Source organism: Orbicella franksi, chromosome 8 (assembly GCF_964199315.1).
Source record: "Orbicella franksi chromosome 8, jaOrbFran1.1, whole genome shotgun sequence".
NCBI classification, from domain to species: Eukaryota; Metazoa; Cnidaria; class Anthozoa; order Scleractinia; family Merulinidae; genus Orbicella; species Orbicella franksi.
The window spans coordinates 7,461,660-7,485,574 of NC_138152.1; the positions used below are offsets into that span (position 1 = coordinate 7,461,660).

The following is a 23,915-nucleotide window of genomic DNA, read 5'->3' on the forward strand; positions in this document are numbered from 1 at the left end:
TCGCCTCACTATTTGCATCAATCAGTCAATCAGTCTATGTATTGACGAAGACCTTACAATAACAACAACAACAACAACAACAACAACAACAGCCACAACAACAACAACAACAGCAGCAGCATCAACAACAACAATCCTTTATTTAAACAAGATTTGGTTTTAAAGCAATAGGTTTTCTTGTGGGGTCGTGTATCTAGCTAAAAGTTTAAGAAAAACAGAAATATGTACAGTAATAATATAATAATTCCACAATTCTAACAATTCTATAATTCTACAATTCTAATAATTTAGAATTCCAATAAAACTGAATTCCATAATTCTAATAAAACTTAAAATCCGCCACGTTCTTGCTTTGCGTTTAACCGAGGTCGCATTAAAGTCTAACTGTTTAATAAAAACGTCTTTTCTAACTTTGGCATAGCATTGCTTAAAATCATCAGTATAGTACCTGGATATAGTGTTCCAAAGTACAGCACTCCAGTAGCTTATGGATAAAAAAGGATTCACTATATGGCTTTCGGGGAAATTTTTCTCGCGGGACTCAGCGGGTAGTCCCGAGTGGGCAAGGTAGCGCCATCTTGCCAGCTTGAGTAGCCAATCACAGCGTAGGATTTGATTTATTATGCTCGCTGATGGAGCTAGCCATATAATAATCAAACTTACTTCTTCACCGGTCACGGTTTGAAAGCCGATTTTAACTGAGAAGCACTTTTCCCTCTTGGATACTGCACCTTGTTTAAACTTACAAGCGCATGTACTTGTGAGTTTGTTGCACTAGCTAAGTCGAATTTATTGACAATTAGGCTGGTTATACAAGAACGAACTTCAAGTTGACCTAGACACATTTACTTAGTATCGATCCTAGAAACTTTTTATCGTTCTGATCGATCATCTGCATGATGTGAGCGGTATTCAGAACTTACACGGCGAATTTCACTCGTAGAGCAATCTATTTACTATTTTAAAGATCTTTTATTGAACTAATATTGTGGAACGATCTGAATTTTTGTGGAACGATCTAACTTTTTTGTGCAACGATCTGACCATACAGTGGAACGATCTGATTTGGAGATATGACCATTCCCTCCAAGAGATACGATGATCCCTTGGGATTCGGCGATCTGACCGGATACGATGAAGGAACAGTAGATCAATGCTTCTAATCCCCGAAAAATATTAAACAGCTATGGCGACAAATAGAGTTTCAACCTCAAAAGAGTTGCTAAACGCCTTAAAATAATACAAAATGAATCGTGCATAGACTGTAGGAGGAGGTTTAGCCGATGTAAACACACGTTTCCCGCCATGGCGAAGAGCCAATCAAAATCTCGCTGTGCTTGGATACCACGTGACTCTTCCCATTCCATTACTCAAGACGCTTGCCGGAGTTTGTTGAGTATTCTTTAGGTGATGTTTTTGTTCAAGGGTTATCGCTTGATTTCTTCTCATGCGTGGACTTTTTATGATATCTGTTGAATCATGGCTAGGCCCATAACGGCGGATTTAAGAAGAGAAAGTATAGATATCCTCAACGTCGGTGGCCAGTTCGCAGGAAAGCTCTCAGCAAGTAATTCTTGTGACGGAGAAACTGTACCGTTGAGAAGAATTGGCTTGCAACCAGATCAAGATTCGAAGAAGGATGGAGAATTCACCGTACAGAATGGACGAAGAACGAAAGATGATAAACGATCGGGATATGGCACTGGAAAGACGTGGGGATTTCGCTCAGATGAATATCGAAGAATACAAAACTACTGTTACCGTTTTCTCGAGATGCCAAGAGGAATCGGCGAAATTCTGTACCATGCTCTTTTGTGAGTATTGTGTATAGTTTTCTTGTTGATCTTACTTAGTCGCTAGCCTATTAATATTTTATGATCGGAAAAAGAGAAAAATAACAAGCTATTGCGTTTATAAACCGTTTCAGGCGAAAACTGACTTTAGATTTTCGCACTTTTTTATTGTTTTTACTACGGAAATTAGTGTTTACGATCGTTTTCACGAAGGTACTAAATTATTCCGTACCGCTGATCTGTTTTCATTTTTAGTGCGATCGAGTTTTCCCTGGGGTTCTGTAATGCAATATTTCCTTGTTTTGATTATTTTCGTGTTTTACCGTGTCGAATTTTAACAGTTAATACACAAGCTTGTATAATAGTTTTTGATACGTGTATTGTCAGCTACAGCGTGGTCGATTTCTCTCAATGAGCTTGTTTAGGTCGTTGCTTTGTGTCAAAATGTTCGTTACGTTTCGCCGAGATAATTTGCATCAATCATGCCTGAAATTAAACAGTAATTAGGTCACTTGGAACTTCTCTCTTCTTTTCAGTTTGAATTATTATTTTTCTACAACAAGGTTAGCGTGAGAATCGAATTCCTGCGAGCAGCGAAATTAAATAATTAGAGGTCGAAGTCGAGAGATTATCTTTTTAATATTTATTTTTACAGCTGGCAGGCTTCGTGAATAACGCTTCAGCAAAACTTTGAACCAACCTTTCGCTTTCTTTCAAAGTAGTTTTATGCCAAATAATTATTATTTTGCTTGCTAATTTAATTTTTGAGTTTGTTATGAGTGGGAGTACAGTGATTTATGTTGGCACAGAATCGGGAATTTTGTTTACTTCCACTCCACTCATCAATTCTTGAATCACTTAGACAGGTTTTTAACACAAACCCCGTTTAATCTGTGATCAGCATTTGCTGTGGGGCACATTATTTTTGCCATAGTCTAAGTATAATTGAATACATTTGTAAAAAGGGTAGTTTTTTTTCCTTGTTGCATTGCCAATCATTTATCAGTAAAGTTAACTTAATTGATGTATTGTTTCTGTGTCAAAGTTGTAAAGCAATTCAATATGCACTGGTTTATTTTCAATCATCTCTTTCCCACATGTATGCATTTGTATGTATGTATTCACTGGAAGTAATATTTTTCAGACCCCCAAAATTTTGCCAAGTTGACATTTTCAAGATAATTTACACTACGTGCTTCCAGTATCTACCAATCAATAGCACAGGATTTCCCTTTCAACTCAGTTTGTATATATTAGCACACATCTTTCACAAACAACTCTTTGGGTGCCCTTACAGATGGAAGATTTTACAGCAATATGTAATTCGTCAAGGTGCTCAAGTTGCAGTCTTTTGTAGAAAAGAGTTGTTCTCAATTAGAAATAATGCTTTCCTGTTAACAGGTCTTTAAACTGGATTGCTCAAATGTATGGCATGTGACCCTGCTGGGAATGTTTGGCATTATGAGAAAAAAGATTGGAAAGTACAAAAGAGTGTTGATTTGTTCAACTCTACTGTAGGTTGAGCAGGGTTAAAGTCAACAACAGCACTCAATGTTTATTAATTGGCAATGAAATAAGTCAAAGGGAACATTGTTATCGTAGTATTGTCAAAACTTGTTTCATGAGCAAAAAAATAAATTTCATATGAAATGCTACAGAAACAGCTGTCTGGATGTTATTTACATGTACATGTAAGGGGGCATGGAGACCTCTGGCGGCGATATTTACGAAAACTCTTTGTTTTTCTTAGAGCTGCTTGGGTTTCTTCTCAAATTCAGTAAGGTTTAAGTTGATGAATGACATTCAAAGCAGAAAGATGGAAATCCGATTATACTATCAATGGCACTTCATTATTTCAGGTCATCTAATTAACATTATCCAAAATTATCCTGTCTATTAGAAGTGCTAAATGTAAAAAGAACATTCTAGAATGAAATTATTTCAAGACAGATAATTATTGTATTATCAGGAGTTCTAACAAACACGCACAAGAATTTATCTTTAACTCAAGGTCAGTCAGGTTCATGTTTCTTGTTGTTGCTGTAGTTGTGACATCTGAAATATCTGGCATCGTCATGGTTACCATCACAGAACCCCAAGTGTTTTTCATCCTTGAAAACAAAAGAGCTCATGGTGTTAATGGCGGCTGATTAATTAGAGGAGTAAGAAAATTGATATTTGACCTCTCAGCACTAGGCGCTAAATCTTGTAGAAGACAATATACTTAAATGCTGGAGTCCATATCATCACCTTATGGGTTGATATATTTGCAACCTGATACAGCTATCACTGAACACTCACAAATCTGTTTTTCTTGTTTTGCTCACCTGGCTTTAACTTTACAAGGCTGTTTGCTAAATGTGTATTTATAACCAGCTGAGAGAAAACCACTATTGAATGTGTGAGCTATCAAACTACTCACCTTGACTTGCTGCATTTCTAGTATAAGTAAGTCAGAATAAAATCTGTGATTATTTTGTGCACTTGGCCATGGATGTACTTCAGGCAATCACCAAGTATAAAGGGAAAAGATTGTTTTTCCAAGAGCCATTTTGTGCCACATTTATTTTGTAATCTAGGAGTACAATTTTAGATCTGGCTTGAAAATCTAAAAGGAATGCACTCGTAGCATGTTTCATCTTAATTATGACTAATTAACATATATTATAACATTAACATAACTTACAGTGTATATGAAGGGGCACACAAGTGAAGGTGCTAGGCATGATATCGACTTACATGCCCTTTAGGACCTTCATCTAAATGGCTAATAAAAGTTTCAGACTGTTCTGGTAAAATAATGGTTGTAATCAAATTTGACAAACCAAATTTACAACATGTATCCTTGTGTGATTCAGCTTCATGTAGGACAGCTTAATTCAAATGAAAGGTTTGACATAACTGGAATTTCATTATCACTGTAAAGTTGTGGTACAAGGAACCCTTTTTACTGAAAAAAAAAACCATGTCATTTTAAGCTTCTCTAATTTTTGCATAGATTACAGAATATGAATATTTGAATTTTTGTAGTTGTGAGTGTTCAGTATTATGGGGCCATTTATATTTGCTTCATCCCTTGGAATATACACATACAATTAGTGAATGCAAAGAAACAAGATACTGTACACGCATTACTCAATATGGTGATGAAGAAAGCTTAACTTATCTTTTCAGGCCAATTTGGCAATACCCCTGGACCCAGTTGTTCAAAGTGTTGGTAGAGGAATCCACAAGATACATTGGATAGCTGTAAAATGCTGTCCAGTGGTTACATGTGAGTGTCAAAAAGGCAAACCACATTATCCACTGGATAGTGATTGATTTGGTGGATGGTGTCAATTATCTTTCCTTGAACAACTGGGGTCCGGGTGGGTAGATGCACAAGTACGGTATATACTTGTACAGCTATAGCGTGTCCTACCCAAAATGACCGAACACAGCATTTAGGGGCAGTGAATGGTAAATGCGAAACTTTGCAAGAAGACAAGAGACTTTGAGCTTGCCAGACGCTCGTAACCACCAAAGGAATGAGACTTTGAGACCTGTGCATTTCAACAAAAATTTTGAGTGACTCATTGTTTTTGTGGATCATGTGTATTAAATGCATCCGTGGTTGAGTGTTGATTGATATCCTCCATGGACACTCCAACTACATCTTGACTGACACTTGATTGACATCTTGATCGATACTTGGTTGAAACTAGACTGACACTCGAATGACATCTCAATTGACACTCCATTGACAGTTGGTCCTGGTTGGCAGAGTATTGATCGCACTCATGTGTATCGATCGGAACTCAATGGCATGTCTTCGACAATTTGTTGACTCTTGAGTGACCTTCAACCAAGATGTTAGTCGAGTGTTGACGGAGTATCAGTGGAGATGTCAATCAAGTGTTGGTCGGGATGTCAATCAAGATGTCGATTGACAATTGACACTTGACTGCGGTTGCCTTTAGCACACATAATCTGTTTTGCCGCCCCCAACATGACAATCCTGGCTTGGAGAAATAACCTTGAATTTCCTGAGACAAATGATAAAATGCAAATGACTACTGGGCCACAGCACCTCTCGTAGTGCTATTTAAACATTTAGCACCAAGATTCATTTGTTTTTTTTCTATTTGCAGATTTTTCCTCGTAATCGCAAGCCTAGTTTTAACTGTGTTGAGCACAGTAGAAACTACAGATAAAAACTATGAACAAATTTTACAAACACCAATATTAGCAGTGGTGAGTGTTGCTAATTTTAGTGAATACTAGTAACGTTTGCACCAAACCTGAGGCGTGGAGAAGCTAGAATCTTGGACAAAACTTGAGTCACTTTTGATAATTTGACTCCAAAACTTTACCTGTTTACCCAAGACATTTCCCCTTTCAATGTTTTGTCATGCCTCATTTACATGATTGTATGTTTTGTCCACAACGACAACCTTAAGCAACCAAACATTGCAGGGAAATAATTGTATTTTTGAGTTTTGTTAAAAGTAAAAGTTTTCATTCCTTTCCTTCAGATAGACTGAGAGAAGCTTGTCTCTAAACTGAGTTGTATCAGCAATTGAGTATAAAATTCCAAACATATACATGTACCAGGCACTGATGTTTTATTCCTCAAAATTAATAAAATTTTATCATCTTGTTAACTTGTGGCTGGTGCCGAAGGTATCCACCGTCCAAAAATTTATATGTATGTCCCTTTTGAGGAGGTTTTCTTTAAAAATTCTGTAGCCTTGTTATTTAAGGGGAATTCGTCAATGTTGTCACATTAATTTGAGTTTTCCAACTCTTTTGCAGGAGGTTATTTTAATAGTAATATTTGTGATAGAATACATCATACGACTGTGGGCAGCGGGCTGTCGCAGTGCATATGTAGGACTAAAAGGAAGATTGTGGTTTGCTGTAAAGCTCTATTCCATTATAGGTACGTTTCCTAATATTATTTGTCACGTTTTGGTCTGTTGTGAAAGAAAGACAAAGCTAACAGAAAGTGTATTTCACTGTTCAGTCTTAATAATTACCACTGCATTGTGTAATTCATAATTATTAGGAGAACTTTTCACAATGAAGTGGTTTGTGTTTCAAATTTTGAAGCCAATTCCTTATTATACTGTAGCAGCAAAAAGGTTGTCATGCACATGTAGATGTATGTCTTGAAAACATTTTACAACAATTTCCTTTGATGTCACTACTGCATTTTTATGTTGTGGCTTAGCTTTATTTTGGTTTTAATTTTTTTGAACCCAGCTTGGTTTTAATTTTAGTTTCCTCTTTTTAGGTTATGATAATGAAAATGAGACAATATATAACAAAATGGAATTTAATTTATAATCTTAAGCCACAACTTAACAGACATATAATTATCTGGTAATTAAAAATGAATTTTTTAGTCATGTAACAAAAATCTTAGTCAACTCTCTGGCCTGGACAACAACATTTTTGGAAGTTTTTATGCAAGTGACAGACATCTTAAATTTGTAGTTTGAAAGCTAGCAATCTACTTCAGTCACTTGTTTTATGAAATTGCTAAATGGTAATATTTTGCGATCAGAACTACTTAATTGCATTCTAGACAGGTGCTGATTTATATGTCATGGCTATACATGTATTAACTGTATATGTCTAAATAAATGAACATGTACAATACATATGTGATAAACATTTTTTAAGTAAGCGTCCACTCAGACAATGCTCTCACAAAGAGCTTTTTCATCGTGTTATCTGGTTGTCTATCGGCAATCTTTGATCACCTCATTACAATGACTTTATAAAAATTTTATCGTCTAGACAACTGTAAATATGAAAATATGATTCATGACAACTGAGTAACTGTGCAAATATGAGTTGAGACAAATAATCAAATATTCATTGTGGCAGCTGTTTTTGTATCATTTCAAGTAGATTTAATTTTGACCTGTTTCCTTTCAAATTTGGTATGAACCAAAGTTTGCATGTTCTGAAAACATAAATTCTATGTTTAAGACAGATTCTGCTCAAAGTCCAAGCAATAAGTGCAAAAATTATGTACTAAAAATCTACACTCATATCACGGTAACTTTTGGAATACAGTAGAACCTCGATTTAACGAACCTCTATTTAACGAAGTCCTCGATGTAACGAACGATATTCTATGTCCTGGCCAAAGTTACAGTAAAATGTATGGAATAGAACCTCGATATAACGAACCTCAATATAACGAATTCTTTGATATAATGAACATAATCCGGAAGCCCAGATGTAAAATCTACCTCGATATAACGAATTACAATGTCAACACCCTACGGAAGATAAACGCTGAACAGATCAACAGTCAACAAATCCTTGTAATCCTTACGGTAAAGAGACAGCAACCTTTCAGTCAACGGCTTATTATATGTCATAGACATTGGCACTATAGTATTTTGACATCAATTAACTTCTGCTCTATCTTCTTTGAAATGCGGAAATGTTGGATAGTGCAACATAACAGCACTAAAGCCTGTTTCTTTGTTTACATAGACAGTTTCTGTATAACCTCTATGTTGCAACATTTTTAAATTGCTACTCTGAAAGTGTCGTTCTTTCGTAAACAAAAGCTGCGCATCTGCTCAAAAGTGAAAATAATTGATACTGAAAGCCACCATGCCTAATGAATTGCATCTCAAAACGTGGCACTTCTGGGTGATGAAAATTGCATTGAATTGTGTGACAGAAGTCACCTGTGTTACAAATGAGTCATTAACTATGACCTCAATGTAACGAGCATTTTGGTCGTTTCCCCTCAAATTCGTTATATCGAGGTTTTTGATATAACGAACCCTCGATTTAACAAACAAATTTGACTGGTCCCTAGCGACTTCGTTAAATTGAGGTTCCACTGTACTATCTAAAACAACTCACTTTAGTTCATTTCTCTAAGTGACCCCGCAGGTAAATTCTCGAGCATTCTCGAGAAAGTTGATGTCAAACCTTGTGTGTTATTGTGTTTTTCACTAAAGCAAAACCTGTGTTTTAAGTCTGAAATATAGATAACTTTGACAAGTTAAATTTTCTCTCGTGGGGTCAGCTTGAGAGCCAAAGTCTCGATAAGTTCTAAGTTCTAAATAACTGTATTCAAAATAATACCATGCCATGAGGTTTTTTGGTAACTTCATTTTTGCCATTATTGTTTGAATGTTCTGCGGAAATCATCTTAATTTCTAGTAACCTGTCAAGTGAAAGTTTTGGAAGAAACACTACAAGTACCTCAACTACAGTTGTTTTAGATCTCAGACATCTGTGAGGGTTTTCAATTTCTGTTAGAAGATACTGAGAGTAAGAGAAAGAAAAGTCATTCATTTGTTGGGATTTTAAAAATAATAAATACCCTGTATGTAAAATAATTCTCCATGCACCTAATGAACACACTGTTATTGTCTTTTTATAGAAGTACACAACTCATGTAGCTTGAAGTGCTCACATACATTTTAAAACTTATTATCTTTTTATTTTTTAACATTTTTTGTACATGTAATGTAGTTTATTTTTTTATATGAAAAAGTAATGAGTGCATGCAGTCTTACAGAAGGATTTCAAAAACCAAGCTGTAAATAATGACATCAACAAGAACTGCCTTTTTCATAGAAACTGTTTGTTTTTCCTTCACAGATATGATAGTTATTATTTCTTCAATTGTTGCTGTGTCATTGGCTAGTAATGTTTCAACCTCTCCAATTAGGTAACTAAAGAATTAAGCTACATATAGCATACATTGTACATGTATACAGCGGTTTAGACAAAGGTTGTGAGTAGTGTATGCAAGAGGTTCTTTTGTGTGGCATTAGTTATTATGCTGTTCAAGGTGCAAGCTTTCTACTGAATAATCTGATGAATTCTATTAGTAGAAGTCTTTATTAGAAGTCTTTATTAAGAAATCAGTCACAATATACGTGTGGCTTTACAATCAATAACAAACTAAGCTAAACTAGAAAAAAACCTATCATATGTATTACAAGAAATATTTTAAGAAATAAAGTTAAAGAGACATCTATTTACAAAAGCCCGTTTGAATCGTTCCGTTTTTACTTTAGGGAGCATGAAGTCATGGCCCCTTTCTCTAAGAGCTCTGTTACATTTGGGTGGGAGCAAGTCATATAATACATGGCCAGTGTCACTTGTGATTCTTTTGAAAAGATCACTGTCCCTATCCTTTATAACATCAGATATCAAAATGATCTTATTTGTATAGCCAAAATGATAGGCTCTCCGAAAAAAAGTGTCAATCCGATCTAAATATTTGCCTTGATAGGCGCAGCCCCACACTTCTAATCCATACAGAAATAATGACATTATGAAAGAGTTGAAGAGTTTACTAAGCTGATCTTTAGTGCACCCATAATATTCTATTAGTGTGTAAAAGTGCTAGAAAATGTAAGACAATTTGTAAAATTTATGCTTTCATTTGGCATTGTAACAAATGAAGAGTTGACTGTTGGTATCAAAATGGAATAAATATGTCCACCAAAATGTACATGTATATAGATACATATATGTTCTTGAAATTGTTTTTATTTGCTTTTCAGGTTGTTGAGATTTCTTCCTTTACTTAGAGTTTTGAGATTTGACAGGCAGGGCGGTACATGGAAACTCCTTGGTTCTGTGATCTATGTCCATCGTCAGGTGTGAATGAAAGAACAGAATCTTCTCTTCTCATATTTACATTCAACAAAAAGTTGTCACAAAATTGTGATAGGCACTTTCATTTGCACTGGTATTGCAGAGATTGTGGGTTCCAATCCCGTTCAAGCCTGAATTTTTCTCAGGCGTTGTTTTCACAATAATAAGTTGTGAACACAACTGTGATAATAAGTCATGTCTTTACATAAACATCTTTCTCTTTGGTTCAAATTTAAGATCTTCTGTACATTTGTGTACAAAATTGTGATAAATTGTACAAATATTTAATTAGTAATAATATTTATTTATTTCAAATTTACTTTATATGATTAACACTGCCATTTTTCTGTCTAACTCTTTTCAGGAACTTCTTACAACATTTTACCTTGGTTTTATCAGTTTGATATGTGCATCCTTTGTACTTTACATGGTTGAAAAAGACTCAAATAGTGAATTTGAAAGCTGGCCTAGTTCCTTTTGGTGGGGAATTGTAAGTACTCACTAATAAGTACAATACACTGCCCCCCTCCATCCATCTGTCCATTCCTCCATCTGTCTGTCCATCCAGCCTCTCTCTGTCTGTCAGTCTGTCTGTCCTCCTTCCCTCCCTCCCTCCCTCCATCTGTCCGTCCATCCTCCCTGCGTCCGTCTGTCCGTCTGTCCATCCGTCCTCCCTCCCTCCCTCCACCATCAATCCTTCTTTCGGTCTGTACTACTTTCTTCCTATCTTCTTTCCTTTGCTGTTTACATGTGCAGCAGAACCCTGTCACCTTTGGCTCCTAGCATTGTAAAAGTAGATTGAAGTTATTAAGTCTGTTGAACCAAGTGGTCCATGCTGCTGCTTATTCCAGTTTCCATAGCGTTAAGTGACTAGGGGTGTTTTTACTTCCCCTTCAGAAACTACTGCACGTAGTTAATTGCAGGGTTACCTCCTAACATTATATTTGACAGTACCCATGTATACACGTGGGTGGAGATAGGCATTATGAGAGTTTATTATATGGTTAGCTCTGTAAGCGGGCAAGATGAATCAAATCCTGCACTGTGATTAGCTACCCGAGCGGGCAAGATAGCCCCATCTTGCCCGCTTGGGAATACCTGCCATGTCCCGCAAGAAAAATTTCCCCGAAAGCCATATAATAAATCCTTTATTGACCAAGCTTGTGCGGTCAAGATGGCTGGATATTGGCCTCGTTCTTTTTTTTTTGTGAGTTTATGGACCTCGACTCTGTCTCGGTCCATAAACACACAAGAAAAGAACTTGGCCAATATCCAGCCATCTTGACCTCACACTTGGTCAATAACCCATACAAAGTGTCTTGCTTAAAAACACAACACCGTACCCCTGGTCAGGGCATTGAACCTAACCATTAGACCCCTGCACCTTGCACACCTGAAATTGTGGTCATGTTTAATGGGTTCTAACAAGGAGGCCAAAAAAGTGCCTAACTTGATTATATGTACAGTAGTAATGGAGTGGTCATAAGGCATAGTTGTAATACTTACAGCCCTCAATATCCCTTTCCCAAAACATGTTGAGAAACTGGAGCTGGCTGTAAGCACCCACTGTTTTGAAACACACGGCCTGTGAAGACTTACCATAATAATTATCTCCCTCAGAGCTTTATTATCTAGCTCTCTGCATGCATTGGAGGCCTATGATGAGGGAGCATAAATTATCTCTCTCAGAGCTTTATTATCTAGCTCTCTGCACGCATTGCAGACCTATGGTGAGGGAGCATAAATTATTATTTGGTTCCATTCTAGGTCACTCTTACTACAGTTGGGTATGGTGACGCTGTGCCTGTCACGTGGTATGGCAAGTGTTGTGCTGCCTTGTTTGCTCTTTGTGGAATCTCGTTTTTTGCGCTGCCTGCGGTAAGAATTTTTTTTTCAGGATCATTTGATATAATTGTTTGCTGTTGGTCTTGAAATTATGGTTAGCAGAGCTAAAAGAAATTATTTCAAGCTTGGCCCCTTTTGGACGAGCAGCTTGCAAAATTTGCTTGTCCAGAGCAAATCTTAGTGTACGTTTTTTGACTTAAGTAATTGGCAGAAGTCTGGCCTGGGCCCTTGCCCATTGGGCAAGTGAGAATGAAAAGTTGGTTGCCTGGCAGGAAAATCTACTTGTCCCGCATGACTGGATAACACTTTTCTCAAGCCTGAATGGTAGATAGAAATAGAAGATTACGTGTATGTCAATGGTTCAGTAAGGCTGGATGATGACAATAATGATAATGTCAATGACAATGAAATGAAAGGTTTTGTGATATTCTCTTCAACTTAATAAATTATGTCAATCTTAGTTTACAATTTAGTTTATTTTGTTAAAACTGAAACAAAGTGATAAACACACATGGTGTTGCAGTCCATTGCCAGTTGCGGAATATTATCTCAACTTACATGTGGCTGACAAAACTCTTTTTAACAAAATGCTGCATTAATTCATGTTCCTCAATTTAGGGCATTTTAGGATCTGGCTTTGCTTTAAAAGTCACTCAACAACAGCGCCAGAAACACTTTCACAGGAGAAGAAGGCCTGCAGCAGTTCTCCTCCAGGTAACTACACGTACAATGTATATAGATTGCAACTCTTCTTTTTTTTTCTTAGAAAAGGCTGTAGATGTCTAGTTTTGCATGTTACAAAGGAGTACTGTAAACTGCCGCTTATAAGCCCCCCACTTTAATATTAGCTCCCCCTCCCCCCCCACAGGGCCATCTACTTGTAAACCAAAAAAATTCCTCCTGTTAAAAGCCCCTCCAGATAATTAAGCCCCCCTCTTGCTTTCCTTGTTTTGAAGCTGTTTTATTATGATGTTTTAAAGCTTAACTGAGCTTCTTTAAGTTCTCTATTACTCTTTTTGATTACAGATATTGTTTGCCGACTCTGTGGCAGACATAATAAGAAACGAGATATCAAAACAGAGTCAACAAGTTTAGCAGTCACAAGCTTTTGACGCTGTCACAGCATCTTTCTCAAGTGAAGAAATGTCAGGAATCTATTTGTCATGTGAGCTTGGGTTGACCAAGTCACGTGCCAAAAACATCCCCGTTTTGGGTGGGAAGTTAAAATCCATGGTCTTGATTGAGTGTGGGGGACTGACTTTATTATTTTGTTTTCATGTACATTCCTGAAGTCATACTGGCGCTTGTTCTGTGCTGATCTTGACTCGAAGTCGGTAGCAACATGGCTACCATCCATCTACTATAATCGTCAACAACACCTGTTGAAAACTGTCATGGAGAAAACAGGGACCACAGGTACGGCAATGGAAGATGACAGTCCTCAGCTGTCAGATACACAGCGTAAAAGGAAACGTTCAATGTGGTCAAAGCAGAAGGGTTTGAGACGGGAATCATATGATGTGCGAAGCAGTAGATCTGAGTCCCTTTTGACAGGCATTTTTGACAGAAAGACTAGCACCGCAAGCACATTAGATCATGATTATTATTTTGGTGAGATGTCATTACTTTAATACTCATCACAGCAGAGGGAAACCACTGTTGCATGTTGATGGGTTTTGAGAAATCTAACCCCAGCACATCACATAAATCATATTTAACTCTTTCAATGCTTGTGATTGAAAAAGAGACTTACAGTACACAGTGGTGGGTTTTAAAATGGCATTGTCTGAAATTCTGAGCTCAAAATTTTGCAGTGAAAAACCGTTTTTTTTTTTTAAGAGAGGAAGGCAAAGAATTTACTCATTGTAAGCATTTATGAACATACAACACAATTATTATATACTGTTTGAAAATAGACTGGCAAACAACCAGGAGAACATCAACAGAAACAGCTTACATATAGGTTAAGACAGTGGCATTAAGTTAGAAAGGAATGTTTTGCAGTAAACAGTTCTAGGAATTAGCTGAAAATATATTGGCAACATTTTGAAAGATAACAGCCGCTGCACTGTGTTGGTGTTAATAAGACATTTCAAGAAAAGAATTAAGGCAAGAATGAAGTGATGTGGGTATTTTTAGAACATTGTGCCATCAGAGTTACATTATCAAAAATGGTTGGCTGGAGACGAAAATCACCTATGACCATCTACCACCTTCATGATCTACTCTGCTGTGTAACTCTTCTGATTCAAGAGAAAAAGAAGGCAAAATCAGGTCCTACTCCATCTACTTCAACACTTTGTGACAAGTCTGTTTGATATCGTCATGTTAAGAGAACAGCAGAGCTTTCAATGCTTTTTGTTAGTTCTGTTTTCAATGAAATAAGTCTTACAATTTGAAATGACTGTTATGCATCAGATTGTTTCCTTTTATGGTTTAAATGTGAGTTTTATGTCAATATTTTGTATCACTATTTAAAACATTGCCATTTGAAAAAACCTACTAGTGTTTAAGCCTCTTTCCTCTCAAACTGTCTGACCTGAGTCGTGGATAATGTTGCTATCGACTGGTTAAATAACTGTCCACTGGATAATTAATAGACTAGACGCAGTCGCTTGCAATCAGGGATTTGCAATGGAAGAGTTAACATATGATAATAACAACAATATTGAGTTATTACACATGTTGATACTAATTAATTATATCTCATATTGTGTTCTTTACTTTTGTTTTGTCAGTAACCTTGCACCTCTGATGTTAAGCACTTACACAATCTTTGGTATTTGCAAGGAGTAACAGTTAGAACAAAAAGTGTTCTTAGGCACCCATAACTTGCACAAAACTTTTGGCTGTACTGTGATAGTTACTGCTCAGTGGTACAAATACTAATAATAGGGTTAGATCAAGTCGGAAAAAAAGTTTGGAAAACATTTTCAAGTTCCTGGAAAACTCAGGAACTTACGCCGTAAGAATCTGTTCAAAGGAATCTTGATCTCTCATCATAGTCATGGACTTTATTAAAACATTTATTACGACAGTTGCTTATAGTAGCAGTTGATAGCAGTCCAAAATAACCCTGTATAGTTAGACCAGATTTCTGTAGGCAGAGATATTAATAATGCTTTCCATTAAATCAAGAGATTTATAATCGTGTCAAAGTAAATGTTATTCAATTTAAAGGAGGAAGTTTGACCAACTCCAAACAAAATACTGTACTGTTTATTTCTTAGTGGCTCTTAAGTTTTGTTAATATGTCTCAAGTGATGTTAATCTGTGTAAGATAAAATGTTGTTACTTGTGTTATTTCTTACCGCAAGTCATATTGCTGTAAACATTGTGTTGCAGGACTTTAAAGTCACTGATTTATGAAATATATTTTTTTATACAGTTCTTTTTCTCTAAGAAATAATTCCTGTTAACCTAATGGCATAAATTCCAGTTAACAAAATCGAATTGCGAATTGTGTTAAAAAAGGCACACTAATAATGAAATGACAATGCTGTAATAGTAATAATACTTCAATATTAAATTATGACTATGAATGGTAACCATGTTGAATGTTGATACAAGGTCTTAGATTTTTTAAACATGACTTTAATTAATCAAGGCACTTTTAAGTTAACACTGTATTTCCTCAATATAAAGCCCCTTTGATAATTTCGCGTTAGAGGCGTAAAATTGAAATATAACCCTCCCCCCCCCCCCCGAGTTTCCTTTAGCATAACTGTAATTATGAGTTTGAAGAATGAAGAAATTCTATAGAGTTTTTAAATTGCTCTAAAATAAATTGTTTCAAGTAAAAGTCTCAAATTTCATTTTGACCCTGATAGAGGACCTGCATGAAAACTAACTAGCGCTGATGTGACTTCCTTTCAAATTTATTTCTTAAACTTTTTTTTGCGAAAGTCTGGAAGGGAAGATGTGAATTTTTGAAATAACCACCCGTGGGTTTTAATTGAGGAAATGTAGTATTGTAAACCTGCAGGTAAATAAACGTGTGAGATAATTCTGTCTTTAGCAGACGGTCGACCTAGGTATGGCTCGTGCAGCAGTAGTGACGCTCTTGTGACGATGTTCTCATCCAGTAATATTCACTGTTCTATTGTGCATCCAAGAAAACGAGCTAATTCAACCTCGCTTTGGGGTGGTAAGTGAAAGTGGGGAGCATCAACAACCTTAAAAGTTCTAAACTTGAATTAATTACAAATATAGAATGAAGGCATTTCAGCTAATTTTGTAAACTTATTAAGTTAACGTTTAATAGTCAACCTTAATTCTTACTTGTAAAACTGGCCAGCGTGAGATTCTTTGTTATTGCAAATTTTATGGAGATAACAAATATAATGACTAAATTAAAGTGGAAGTAATTGCTTAGTTTTAACTTTAAAAAGTCACAAAAAGGGATAATTAATTGCTTACTAACCTGAGAGAATTTGATATTCAGTTGTAATATTTGTTAAATGTAATAAGCTACAAAATTGTATAATGAAAAACGTAAAACTTTGTAATTCTCGCCGCTTAGTAAGTAGGCAACTTTAGGTCTTTACAAACATTGTACAAAGCACAGAAGTTAGTTTATAAGTAAATGAGCCTGCAGCAATTTTTAATTAATCGAAAATATGAACAGGACTTGTGTTGGTTTCTATAATAAATAGTTCGCAGAGCCTACATAAGAAGGCTTTTCTGTTTGTAGGCTTAGCACTTTCCTCCGCTCGAGTAAGACTCCCTGATGACGTACTCAACAAAGTGACGTATAGTGATTGGTTGTTATTAGCGCGGGAAAATTCAAAATCGAGCATTAACCAATCAGAGACGCCACATGGACCTCTATAGAGCCACGTTATCAGAATTGAAGATTTCGGGCCCAGTCTTCAGACGTTTCTCGAGCGGGAAAGTACTGAATCGCGGGAAGAGGGAGATGTGTTTTCTAAAGTTATTCTGGAAGGCGTTGCTTTGTTTAGTGAGTATTTTATACTAACGTAGTTACCTTCGTTGCATTATTTGCAGATGAAAACGCACTGTTAGCTTTACAGCAAGACGGGGAGAGACCTTGCATTGCGTAAGTTGTGATTATTAAATTGTTTTTGTCATGAGTAAAAGTTTCACAATCGATCATTCGATTAACTGAAAAGTTTAGCCTAAATTTTTTCAAGTTCGTCGTTTGTAATCCATGTTTGTTTTCTCCATCCTCAACTATCCTTGTTCCTTTATGGTTTATTATTATCTCTTTGGTGTTTTTCTATCTTAGTGAACTATTATTTTGAGGTTTCCTTCCCTGAAAAGGTACTTTTTTTCGTGGACAGAATAACTCAAAATACCGTGACTGAGCGACTCGCTCCCCACGATCTTTACTGATTTAATGACTTGTCCTTCAATCCCCAATGTTTTTCCTTCATCTTAATTTCAGTGTTATCACTGTCATCGTGAATTCGGCTGAATGAACCCCTTTATTAAAAACTGTTTTAGCCGTCACATAAACGGTACAGAATATTAGCTACCTGAACTACATGTAAACTTTCTTCAAAAATGTATAGCAATCCTTTTTTTGTCGTACTGCTGCAACGAAGGTCTGTCGTTCAGACGATATATTTTTTAAAGTTATCTACAGTTTTCTGGGAAGTCTGTGGAAAAACTCTAAGAGAAAGGGAAAAAATCATTGATCGATGAGAACTCTTGTTACACAAGACTGCTGAATGAGTTGCTAATTGTTAGATGAGGTTTTGTCAAATTCCGAACTGCGAGGAATTTCGCACTTGTCTCTTTTGTGCCGTCATACGTTTAACTCATACAGATTTTACTCTAAATTAACTTACTGCTTGTATTTCACAGGTTGACTAATGCTCAAAAACTGGCCATTCGTCTCATTCGTATCTTAAAGCTCAGGGTAGCGATTAGAAAATTCAAGGTGAGAGAACTTTTCTTTATAATTGCGCAGCGGAATAAACGAGTTTTCTACCTCACTCGATACAGTGGTGCATAATCGCCAAATGTTGAATTTACACCTAGATAGTTCACAGGCATGCCACTTAAACTGAAAGAAAGAACTTGGCTATTTACAAGCGTGACCGAGGAGCTGAACCAGAATCTACCGAGAAATAACTCCGGCTTAGTGGTCAGAGCGGGACTTGAACCCGCGACCTCCGCTTTCAAGTCCGGCGCCCTAACCACTCAGCCACGCTAAGGTAATTAAATAACAAAATACAACTCCTTTCATATCTTGAATTTATTTACTGTTTTTGCAGGAAGCAAGAAGACCTTACGATGTTAAGGATGTGATAGAGCAATACTCAGCAGGGCATGTAGAGATGTTAGCAAGAGTGAAGAATCTACAGGCCAAGTAAGTCAGTACTCAGCTATACTGTGTGAATGCGAGCTGACATAACCAGCCATTCTCTTGTCGCTCGTTCCATTCCGCGCCGCTTGACAGTTTGTGTATTGTTTAGCGTCTTTGATTGACCACTACAGGTGGTAACAACCAATCACCGATCTCTTTAGTTCGACGTCATCAGTTTGAATTTTCAGGCGTACCTCAAGCATGGGAATGGATAGGCCGTGCGCCCAGTAAGAGAAATAAGTTTGCAGACATTGATTATCAGCCGGCGAATTCCGAAGGATTTCTAAAATATCACTACCGGGATTGGTGTTTTTCACATTAATATTCTTTTGTAGTCTGTGTTGACATGTTTGTCTCCTTTCTTTCATTCTAGGATGGACAAAGTTTTTAACAACACGATCGAGGGAGGAGGTAGGTTTTTACGCTAATTTTGCATGAAGACTTTAATGTGGATAAATGTTAGTTAGGCTAAATTAAACGCGAGAAAATATTGCAGGTCAACAGTTTCCCGCAGGGTTGTATGTAGGGTGGCCGGGTGGAAGGGAGTTGTGCAGGGCTTCTTGTAGTTTACAGCTCTGCCGCCGATGTCAATTCATTTCATGTGTTTTTCGCTGCCGGACTGTGTTCGTAGAGCTTTTCTCCCTGCTCACCCCTCCCTCTTCTCATAAGTATTTTTCTTTCTACTGTTTGTTCAGTGCGATGTTGTCTGGTGGTTGCTGATCACACGGTTTTCATGGGTACCCTATGCGCTCGGCTCAGATTTCTCGTGGCTCCACCTTCCCATCTATTGTTCAGTAATGAGTTAAACAGTGTTTTGAAAATTCGAGACGCGGTGAATCCATCATTTCATGGTCGACTAGAAATCGCAACCAAACCTTGCCCGTGCTGCAATGATCCTTTTACGTACTGGTTTGCTCTTTTCACTGGCCTCAGACTTACATGTATCTGCATCCTTTGATAAATTTTTTTGTTTTGCAGACCACGCAAGCTCGGGGAAACAAGGAATAAGCCACAGACTCACCCGGGTGGAACATCAGGTAAACAAACAGATAAATTTATGGGAAGAGTATCGTTCAGGTAAAAAAAGTCCACATAGCAAATTCTTTGAAGCACCGGTTTTTATTAACCAGTAAAAACAGCCCGAGCATTCGCGACTACTCCACAAGTTTTTACGTCGGCATGACGTCATATCATTGCGTCATGTTCCCTGACAACTTAACTGACGTCAATTCATTCTTGTAGACAAAAGTTGTTTACCATTAACCATGTTTAATTCCGGAAATTTCGGTCAGAATGTAAATGGTAAGACAATTTTGACACGACCAGCCGGAAAATTTCCGCAATATACGGAATGTCAGTTAAAAATTTCCAACCGAAATTTCCGAATGAAAAATGTCGTTACCATTTGCAGTTCTTCACCAGTTCCAGCCGCCATCTTTAAATTATGATCAGGTCGAACACATCTTCGGCTCTTTCGGTAAATTGGGGGTTGTTATAAGTAAATGGTCAATGGCCAATCCGGACGAAACGTATCACCAGGGATTTTGCTTACTATTTGCACAAACCGTTGACGGACAGGTTTCTTCGCTTAAAAGGTAAACCAGGATTTCTGTGGACCGTGAATTTTGTGCCTGTTGTTTTTCGTTGGATCTAAAACACGTACGAGTCCGGGAATAACCGTAATAAATTTGTATTTCAGTTATTGAAAAGTGGAAAATGCGAATTACATCTAGTTAAATACTGCAGTGGTATGTGTATGGTAACGTGACATTTTGGACATTTGACAAAAGCACCAAGTCGACAGCTTACAGCAACTGTCTTTTAAACCTGAGTAAACAAGTCGACTCTTACCTCGCTCGAAAGAAACAACCGAGACTGGAAGTGTTTCCCCCATAAGAAGGTGGTGTAAGGGCCCATACAGCCGGAGCACATCTCGTTTTGTGTAGCACCAAGCGACTGTTTGACACAGCTCTGCAAAAAAACGTGTACTGTATTTTGATTGCGTGATGTCAGTTTCGTTCCCAGGGTCTCTCTTCCCGCCGTCGAGAGAGATCCTGGGAACGAAGATGGCTGGTTCCAAAAATTCAAAGCCAACGGCAGCAATTAATCAGAGATAGCTCCATGATCTCGAGCGAGGGAAAGATGAGCTTCCAAGTAGAGATGTATGTTTGCTCAGGTTTTCTTACTACATGTTACGTGCGTTTGTTGTCATTTCATTCTGTTTAATTTTTCAGGTGACCGTGATTGACTCGAAACTGGAATTAGTGCTGCAGATGTTACAGAATATTCAGAACACACGAGGCTCTCCTTCAGGGGGTAGCCACTCGTACGACTTGCATTTTCGCGGTAACGGCGACGGCGTATCTTCCAGGCGTTCATCTGTGTCACGCGCGCACTCAGATCCGTTAGACGTCAGAACGCAAATAAGCTCAGAAGCGCACGGCGTGACTACTCACGTGGTGCGCAACTCAGACATTCCTTGCGTGACTCTTAGCGATCCTGAATCGTTTCCAAGTACGGGTTCACGGCCGCTGTCGCTGAGTTCTGTGCACTCGCAGTCGTTACACGGGAGTGTTTCTGGCGGAGAGCAACATCAAAACGTGGACCAGATAGACAACGTTTGCCTCAGTGATCCCGGCGCTCTTAGCGCACCGCTTCTGTCACGCATTCTTATTAACGACAAGAGACAGTTGTCTGACGTGACTGAAGAGAGTCTTGGTGATTCGAAAGAAAATGTAGGCGGTTTGACACCCCCCGGACCAATATCTCAACAGAACTCGACCGCGTCTGATTGTGAGCCGGGTCCGGGGAGTGCAGATAGCTCCTTGACTGAACAAAAAGATGAAGAACCAGTTTGGGAAAAACAAGATACAGGTTTAGAATCTCGACGGCGGAAAAGGAGTCTTTTAAATTTAGGAGAAACGGAGACAAAGTTGCCAGATGATGAAGAGACATGGGACGCCAAAAATCCCTCCGATACAGGCCAAGAAAAAGATCCAGAGACATGGAATGTTGCAGAACTGTACACAGGGACACCAGAGCGAAGAGATTCTCCCAGCGGAGACAAGGGCACTTCACGGAAGAATGCCCAAGGACAGTCTGACGGTGAGCCTTCTTCTCGTGCGGTTGAAGAAGGACATTATGATTCGTCAGTTAGGTCTGCGCCGACGAGGATGTCGGCAAAGAGGCGTCCTCTGGTGAAATCGAATCCTGTGGAGGTCTAGAACGCGTTGAAATTCAAAATGCCAAGAATATATGACCAGACTTGGGCAATGATCATCCAGGGATTTTCATCAGCAATTATCCCGCTTTTAGAAACTGCGCCTTAAAGAGTATCAACTCCAACAGTGATTTCGCGAAGCCCAGTCGAGGACTAGATTAGAAGAGTTTCCGATTGTTTTGTCGTCCAATAAGAAATTGCAAGAGCCCTACGGGATTTCCTTCGCCGGGATTCCGACTGTTACAAAGGGAACTGGGCTCGACAATTCTCGCAGATGATTAGTACTTCTTCCCCTGATTGCCTGCTCCGGTCGAAAGAAAACGTGAGAGGAATAAGGAGAATAATAACGCGCCATTTTTCCTTATCGCTCAATATCTACTCACTCTTTTATGTAGAAAAAGGAACACCTCAGGTTTTAAGTAAATTTCAAGAAAACAAATTCCGCTAAAGATCGAGTATTGCCTCGACACGCAACAAGACAAAAGTTCTTCGCAAACAAAAAATTTCTTAGCTCCAAGTAATTTTAGCAATGACTTAAAGCACCACAAGAAATCTTCTTGATGAAAGATTTCTCTGAAGCTGGACTCTTAGGTGGTGCGATTCTTAATGATTTTTTTTTTTTTGAAGGCACTGATTTTTGGCGCACAATTGCTTGTGGATAGCATTGCTTTTCGCGAACAAAATATCGCTATGAAGGAGTTGACATGGCCGCCGTTGCGCGCGTTTTATAGGGCAGTAATTTTGAACGCTGTTGCGTTAGAACGTTTGCGTTAGTTTTGTCCCTTGACGGGGAGTATTGATGAGAAATTCGCAGATCTTTTATTTAAGTGCAAGCTGGATTGTTTATTTGTTTTACCAAATGGCTTGTTTTATCAATATTACTGAGATTTTTCTCGTTAAAGGTGTATTTTTATAGAAACTTATCTGTATAATAGTGATGGAGATGTACAGTTAAATAAAGCGACTGTGAATAGGAGGATCTTTGTTTACAATATTTGCCTCATTAGCATAAGCGATAACATTTCTGAAGGAGCTACACAACGTTATATCTAAATATGGAAAGGGCACAGCACGATTAACTGTAGCGCGATGTGTTGATTACTTTTTGTGCGACGCGGGTTTAAAAACTCAAAATTTTACAAAGAATGTTTAAGTCTATTAGCGCTTGTGGCACCCAGAAAGAGCCAAACATTTCACCAATTACTAAGTTTCACAAGCTCTGGAGTCAACTTGCATCAACGTCGTATGTTTATGAGCAAAAATGTAAAACAATGGCGACAAAAAGTACATGTTAGTACCCAGACTTCCCCTACCCTCCGACTCATCTCATGGGGTGCTTTCCAAGTTCCAGTTTGTATTTCCGCAAATTACCAGTGGAAATGGCCAATTTCCGGATTTCTGCGTTGCGCCCGCAGTATCAACGTTATTACGCAATGCATATAACTCGTTCATCCGACAAAATGGCCGCCAAGGTTGTCGGGAACTTGCCCGCGCCATAGTTCTCATTAGAGGAGTCGGTGATGCTCTTCGCCGCGACCGCTTAATCAATAGAGCTTCCACTGGACCTTCAGGAACGTGTTTAAGTGAATATATCCCTTTGTGTTTCTTTACAAAGCTGGGTGCTTAAAAAGGCGATGAGCAATTCTCTCCATCGATCTGCGGAATGAAGCCAAACCATTTAGAAATTTATATATTTTCTCAAATAATCTCATTCGTCCTCTTCACTGTCAAGTTTCAAATAGACTGCAGTTCTAAAACAGTTTGAGCTTTTAACCAGTTGTTCCTAGCATTTGTCCTCATAGAGACATTGCGGACATGCAGTCCCGGGGTATATGCGCATATTCAGGTATATGCGGCTCCAAAAGGTATGGTTTTAACCGTTTCGGTCAGAAATAGGGTATCGATTTTGGCCATTTTGGTCTCAACATGACGGTATGGTTTAGCACCCTAGTCTTCAATTGTGTGGGGTTTTTTTTTTTTTTTTTTTATAGAAGAAGCTACTTTTTCATCACTTTTTGATAAGACAATTAACAAAAACCCTTTACAATACCTTTAACATCGGTCTGACCTAGGAGCTAATTATAAGGCAGGT

The 23,915-nt window shown here is 37.9% G+C and overlaps 1 protein-coding gene across 2 annotated transcripts; it reads left to right on the top strand.

Moving 5' to 3' along the window:
- The first annotated feature begins 1,353 nt into the window (after positions 1–1,353).
- On the top strand, positions 1,354–22,807 carry LOC145495482 (potassium voltage-gated channel subfamily KQT member 1-like). Of its 2 annotated transcripts, none has more exons than XM_081475111.1 (15): positions 1,354–1,814; positions 5,924–6,026; positions 6,588–6,714; positions 9,417–9,486; positions 10,331–10,427; positions 10,789–10,914; positions 12,192–12,302; positions 12,888–12,983; positions 13,562–13,685; positions 17,277–17,328; positions 18,099–18,174; positions 18,512–18,606; positions 18,977–19,014; positions 19,582–19,640; positions 20,838–22,807. In XM_081475111.1, exons 1-15 carry the CDS (start codon positions 1,480–1,482, stop codon positions 21,825–21,827), a joined length of 2,499 nt encoding a protein of 832 aa, XP_081331237.1. In that variant the 5' UTR covers positions 1,354–1,479; the 3' UTR covers positions 21,828–22,807. The 2 variants fall into 2 exon arrangements, with proteins under 2 accessions (XP_081331237.1, XP_081331236.1); XM_081475110.1 differs by having other exon boundaries at positions 1,355–1,814; positions 13,562–13,880.
- The last annotated feature ends 1,108 nt before the right edge of the window (positions 22,808–23,915 follow it).

Coding starts and splice junctions, on each gene's coding strand:
- LOC145495482 (XM_081475110.1), top strand. CDS start 1,480: ATGGCTAGGCCCATAACGGCGGATTTAAGAAGAGAAAGTATAGATATC. Junction 1,815..5,923: donor ATTCTGTACCATGCTCTTTT/GTGAGTATTGTG, acceptor TTCTATTTGCAG/ATTTTTCCTCGTAATCGCAA. Junction 6,027..6,587: donor AAACACCAATATTAGCAGTG/GTGAGTGTTGCT, acceptor ACTCTTTTGCAG/GAGGTTATTTTAATAGTAAT.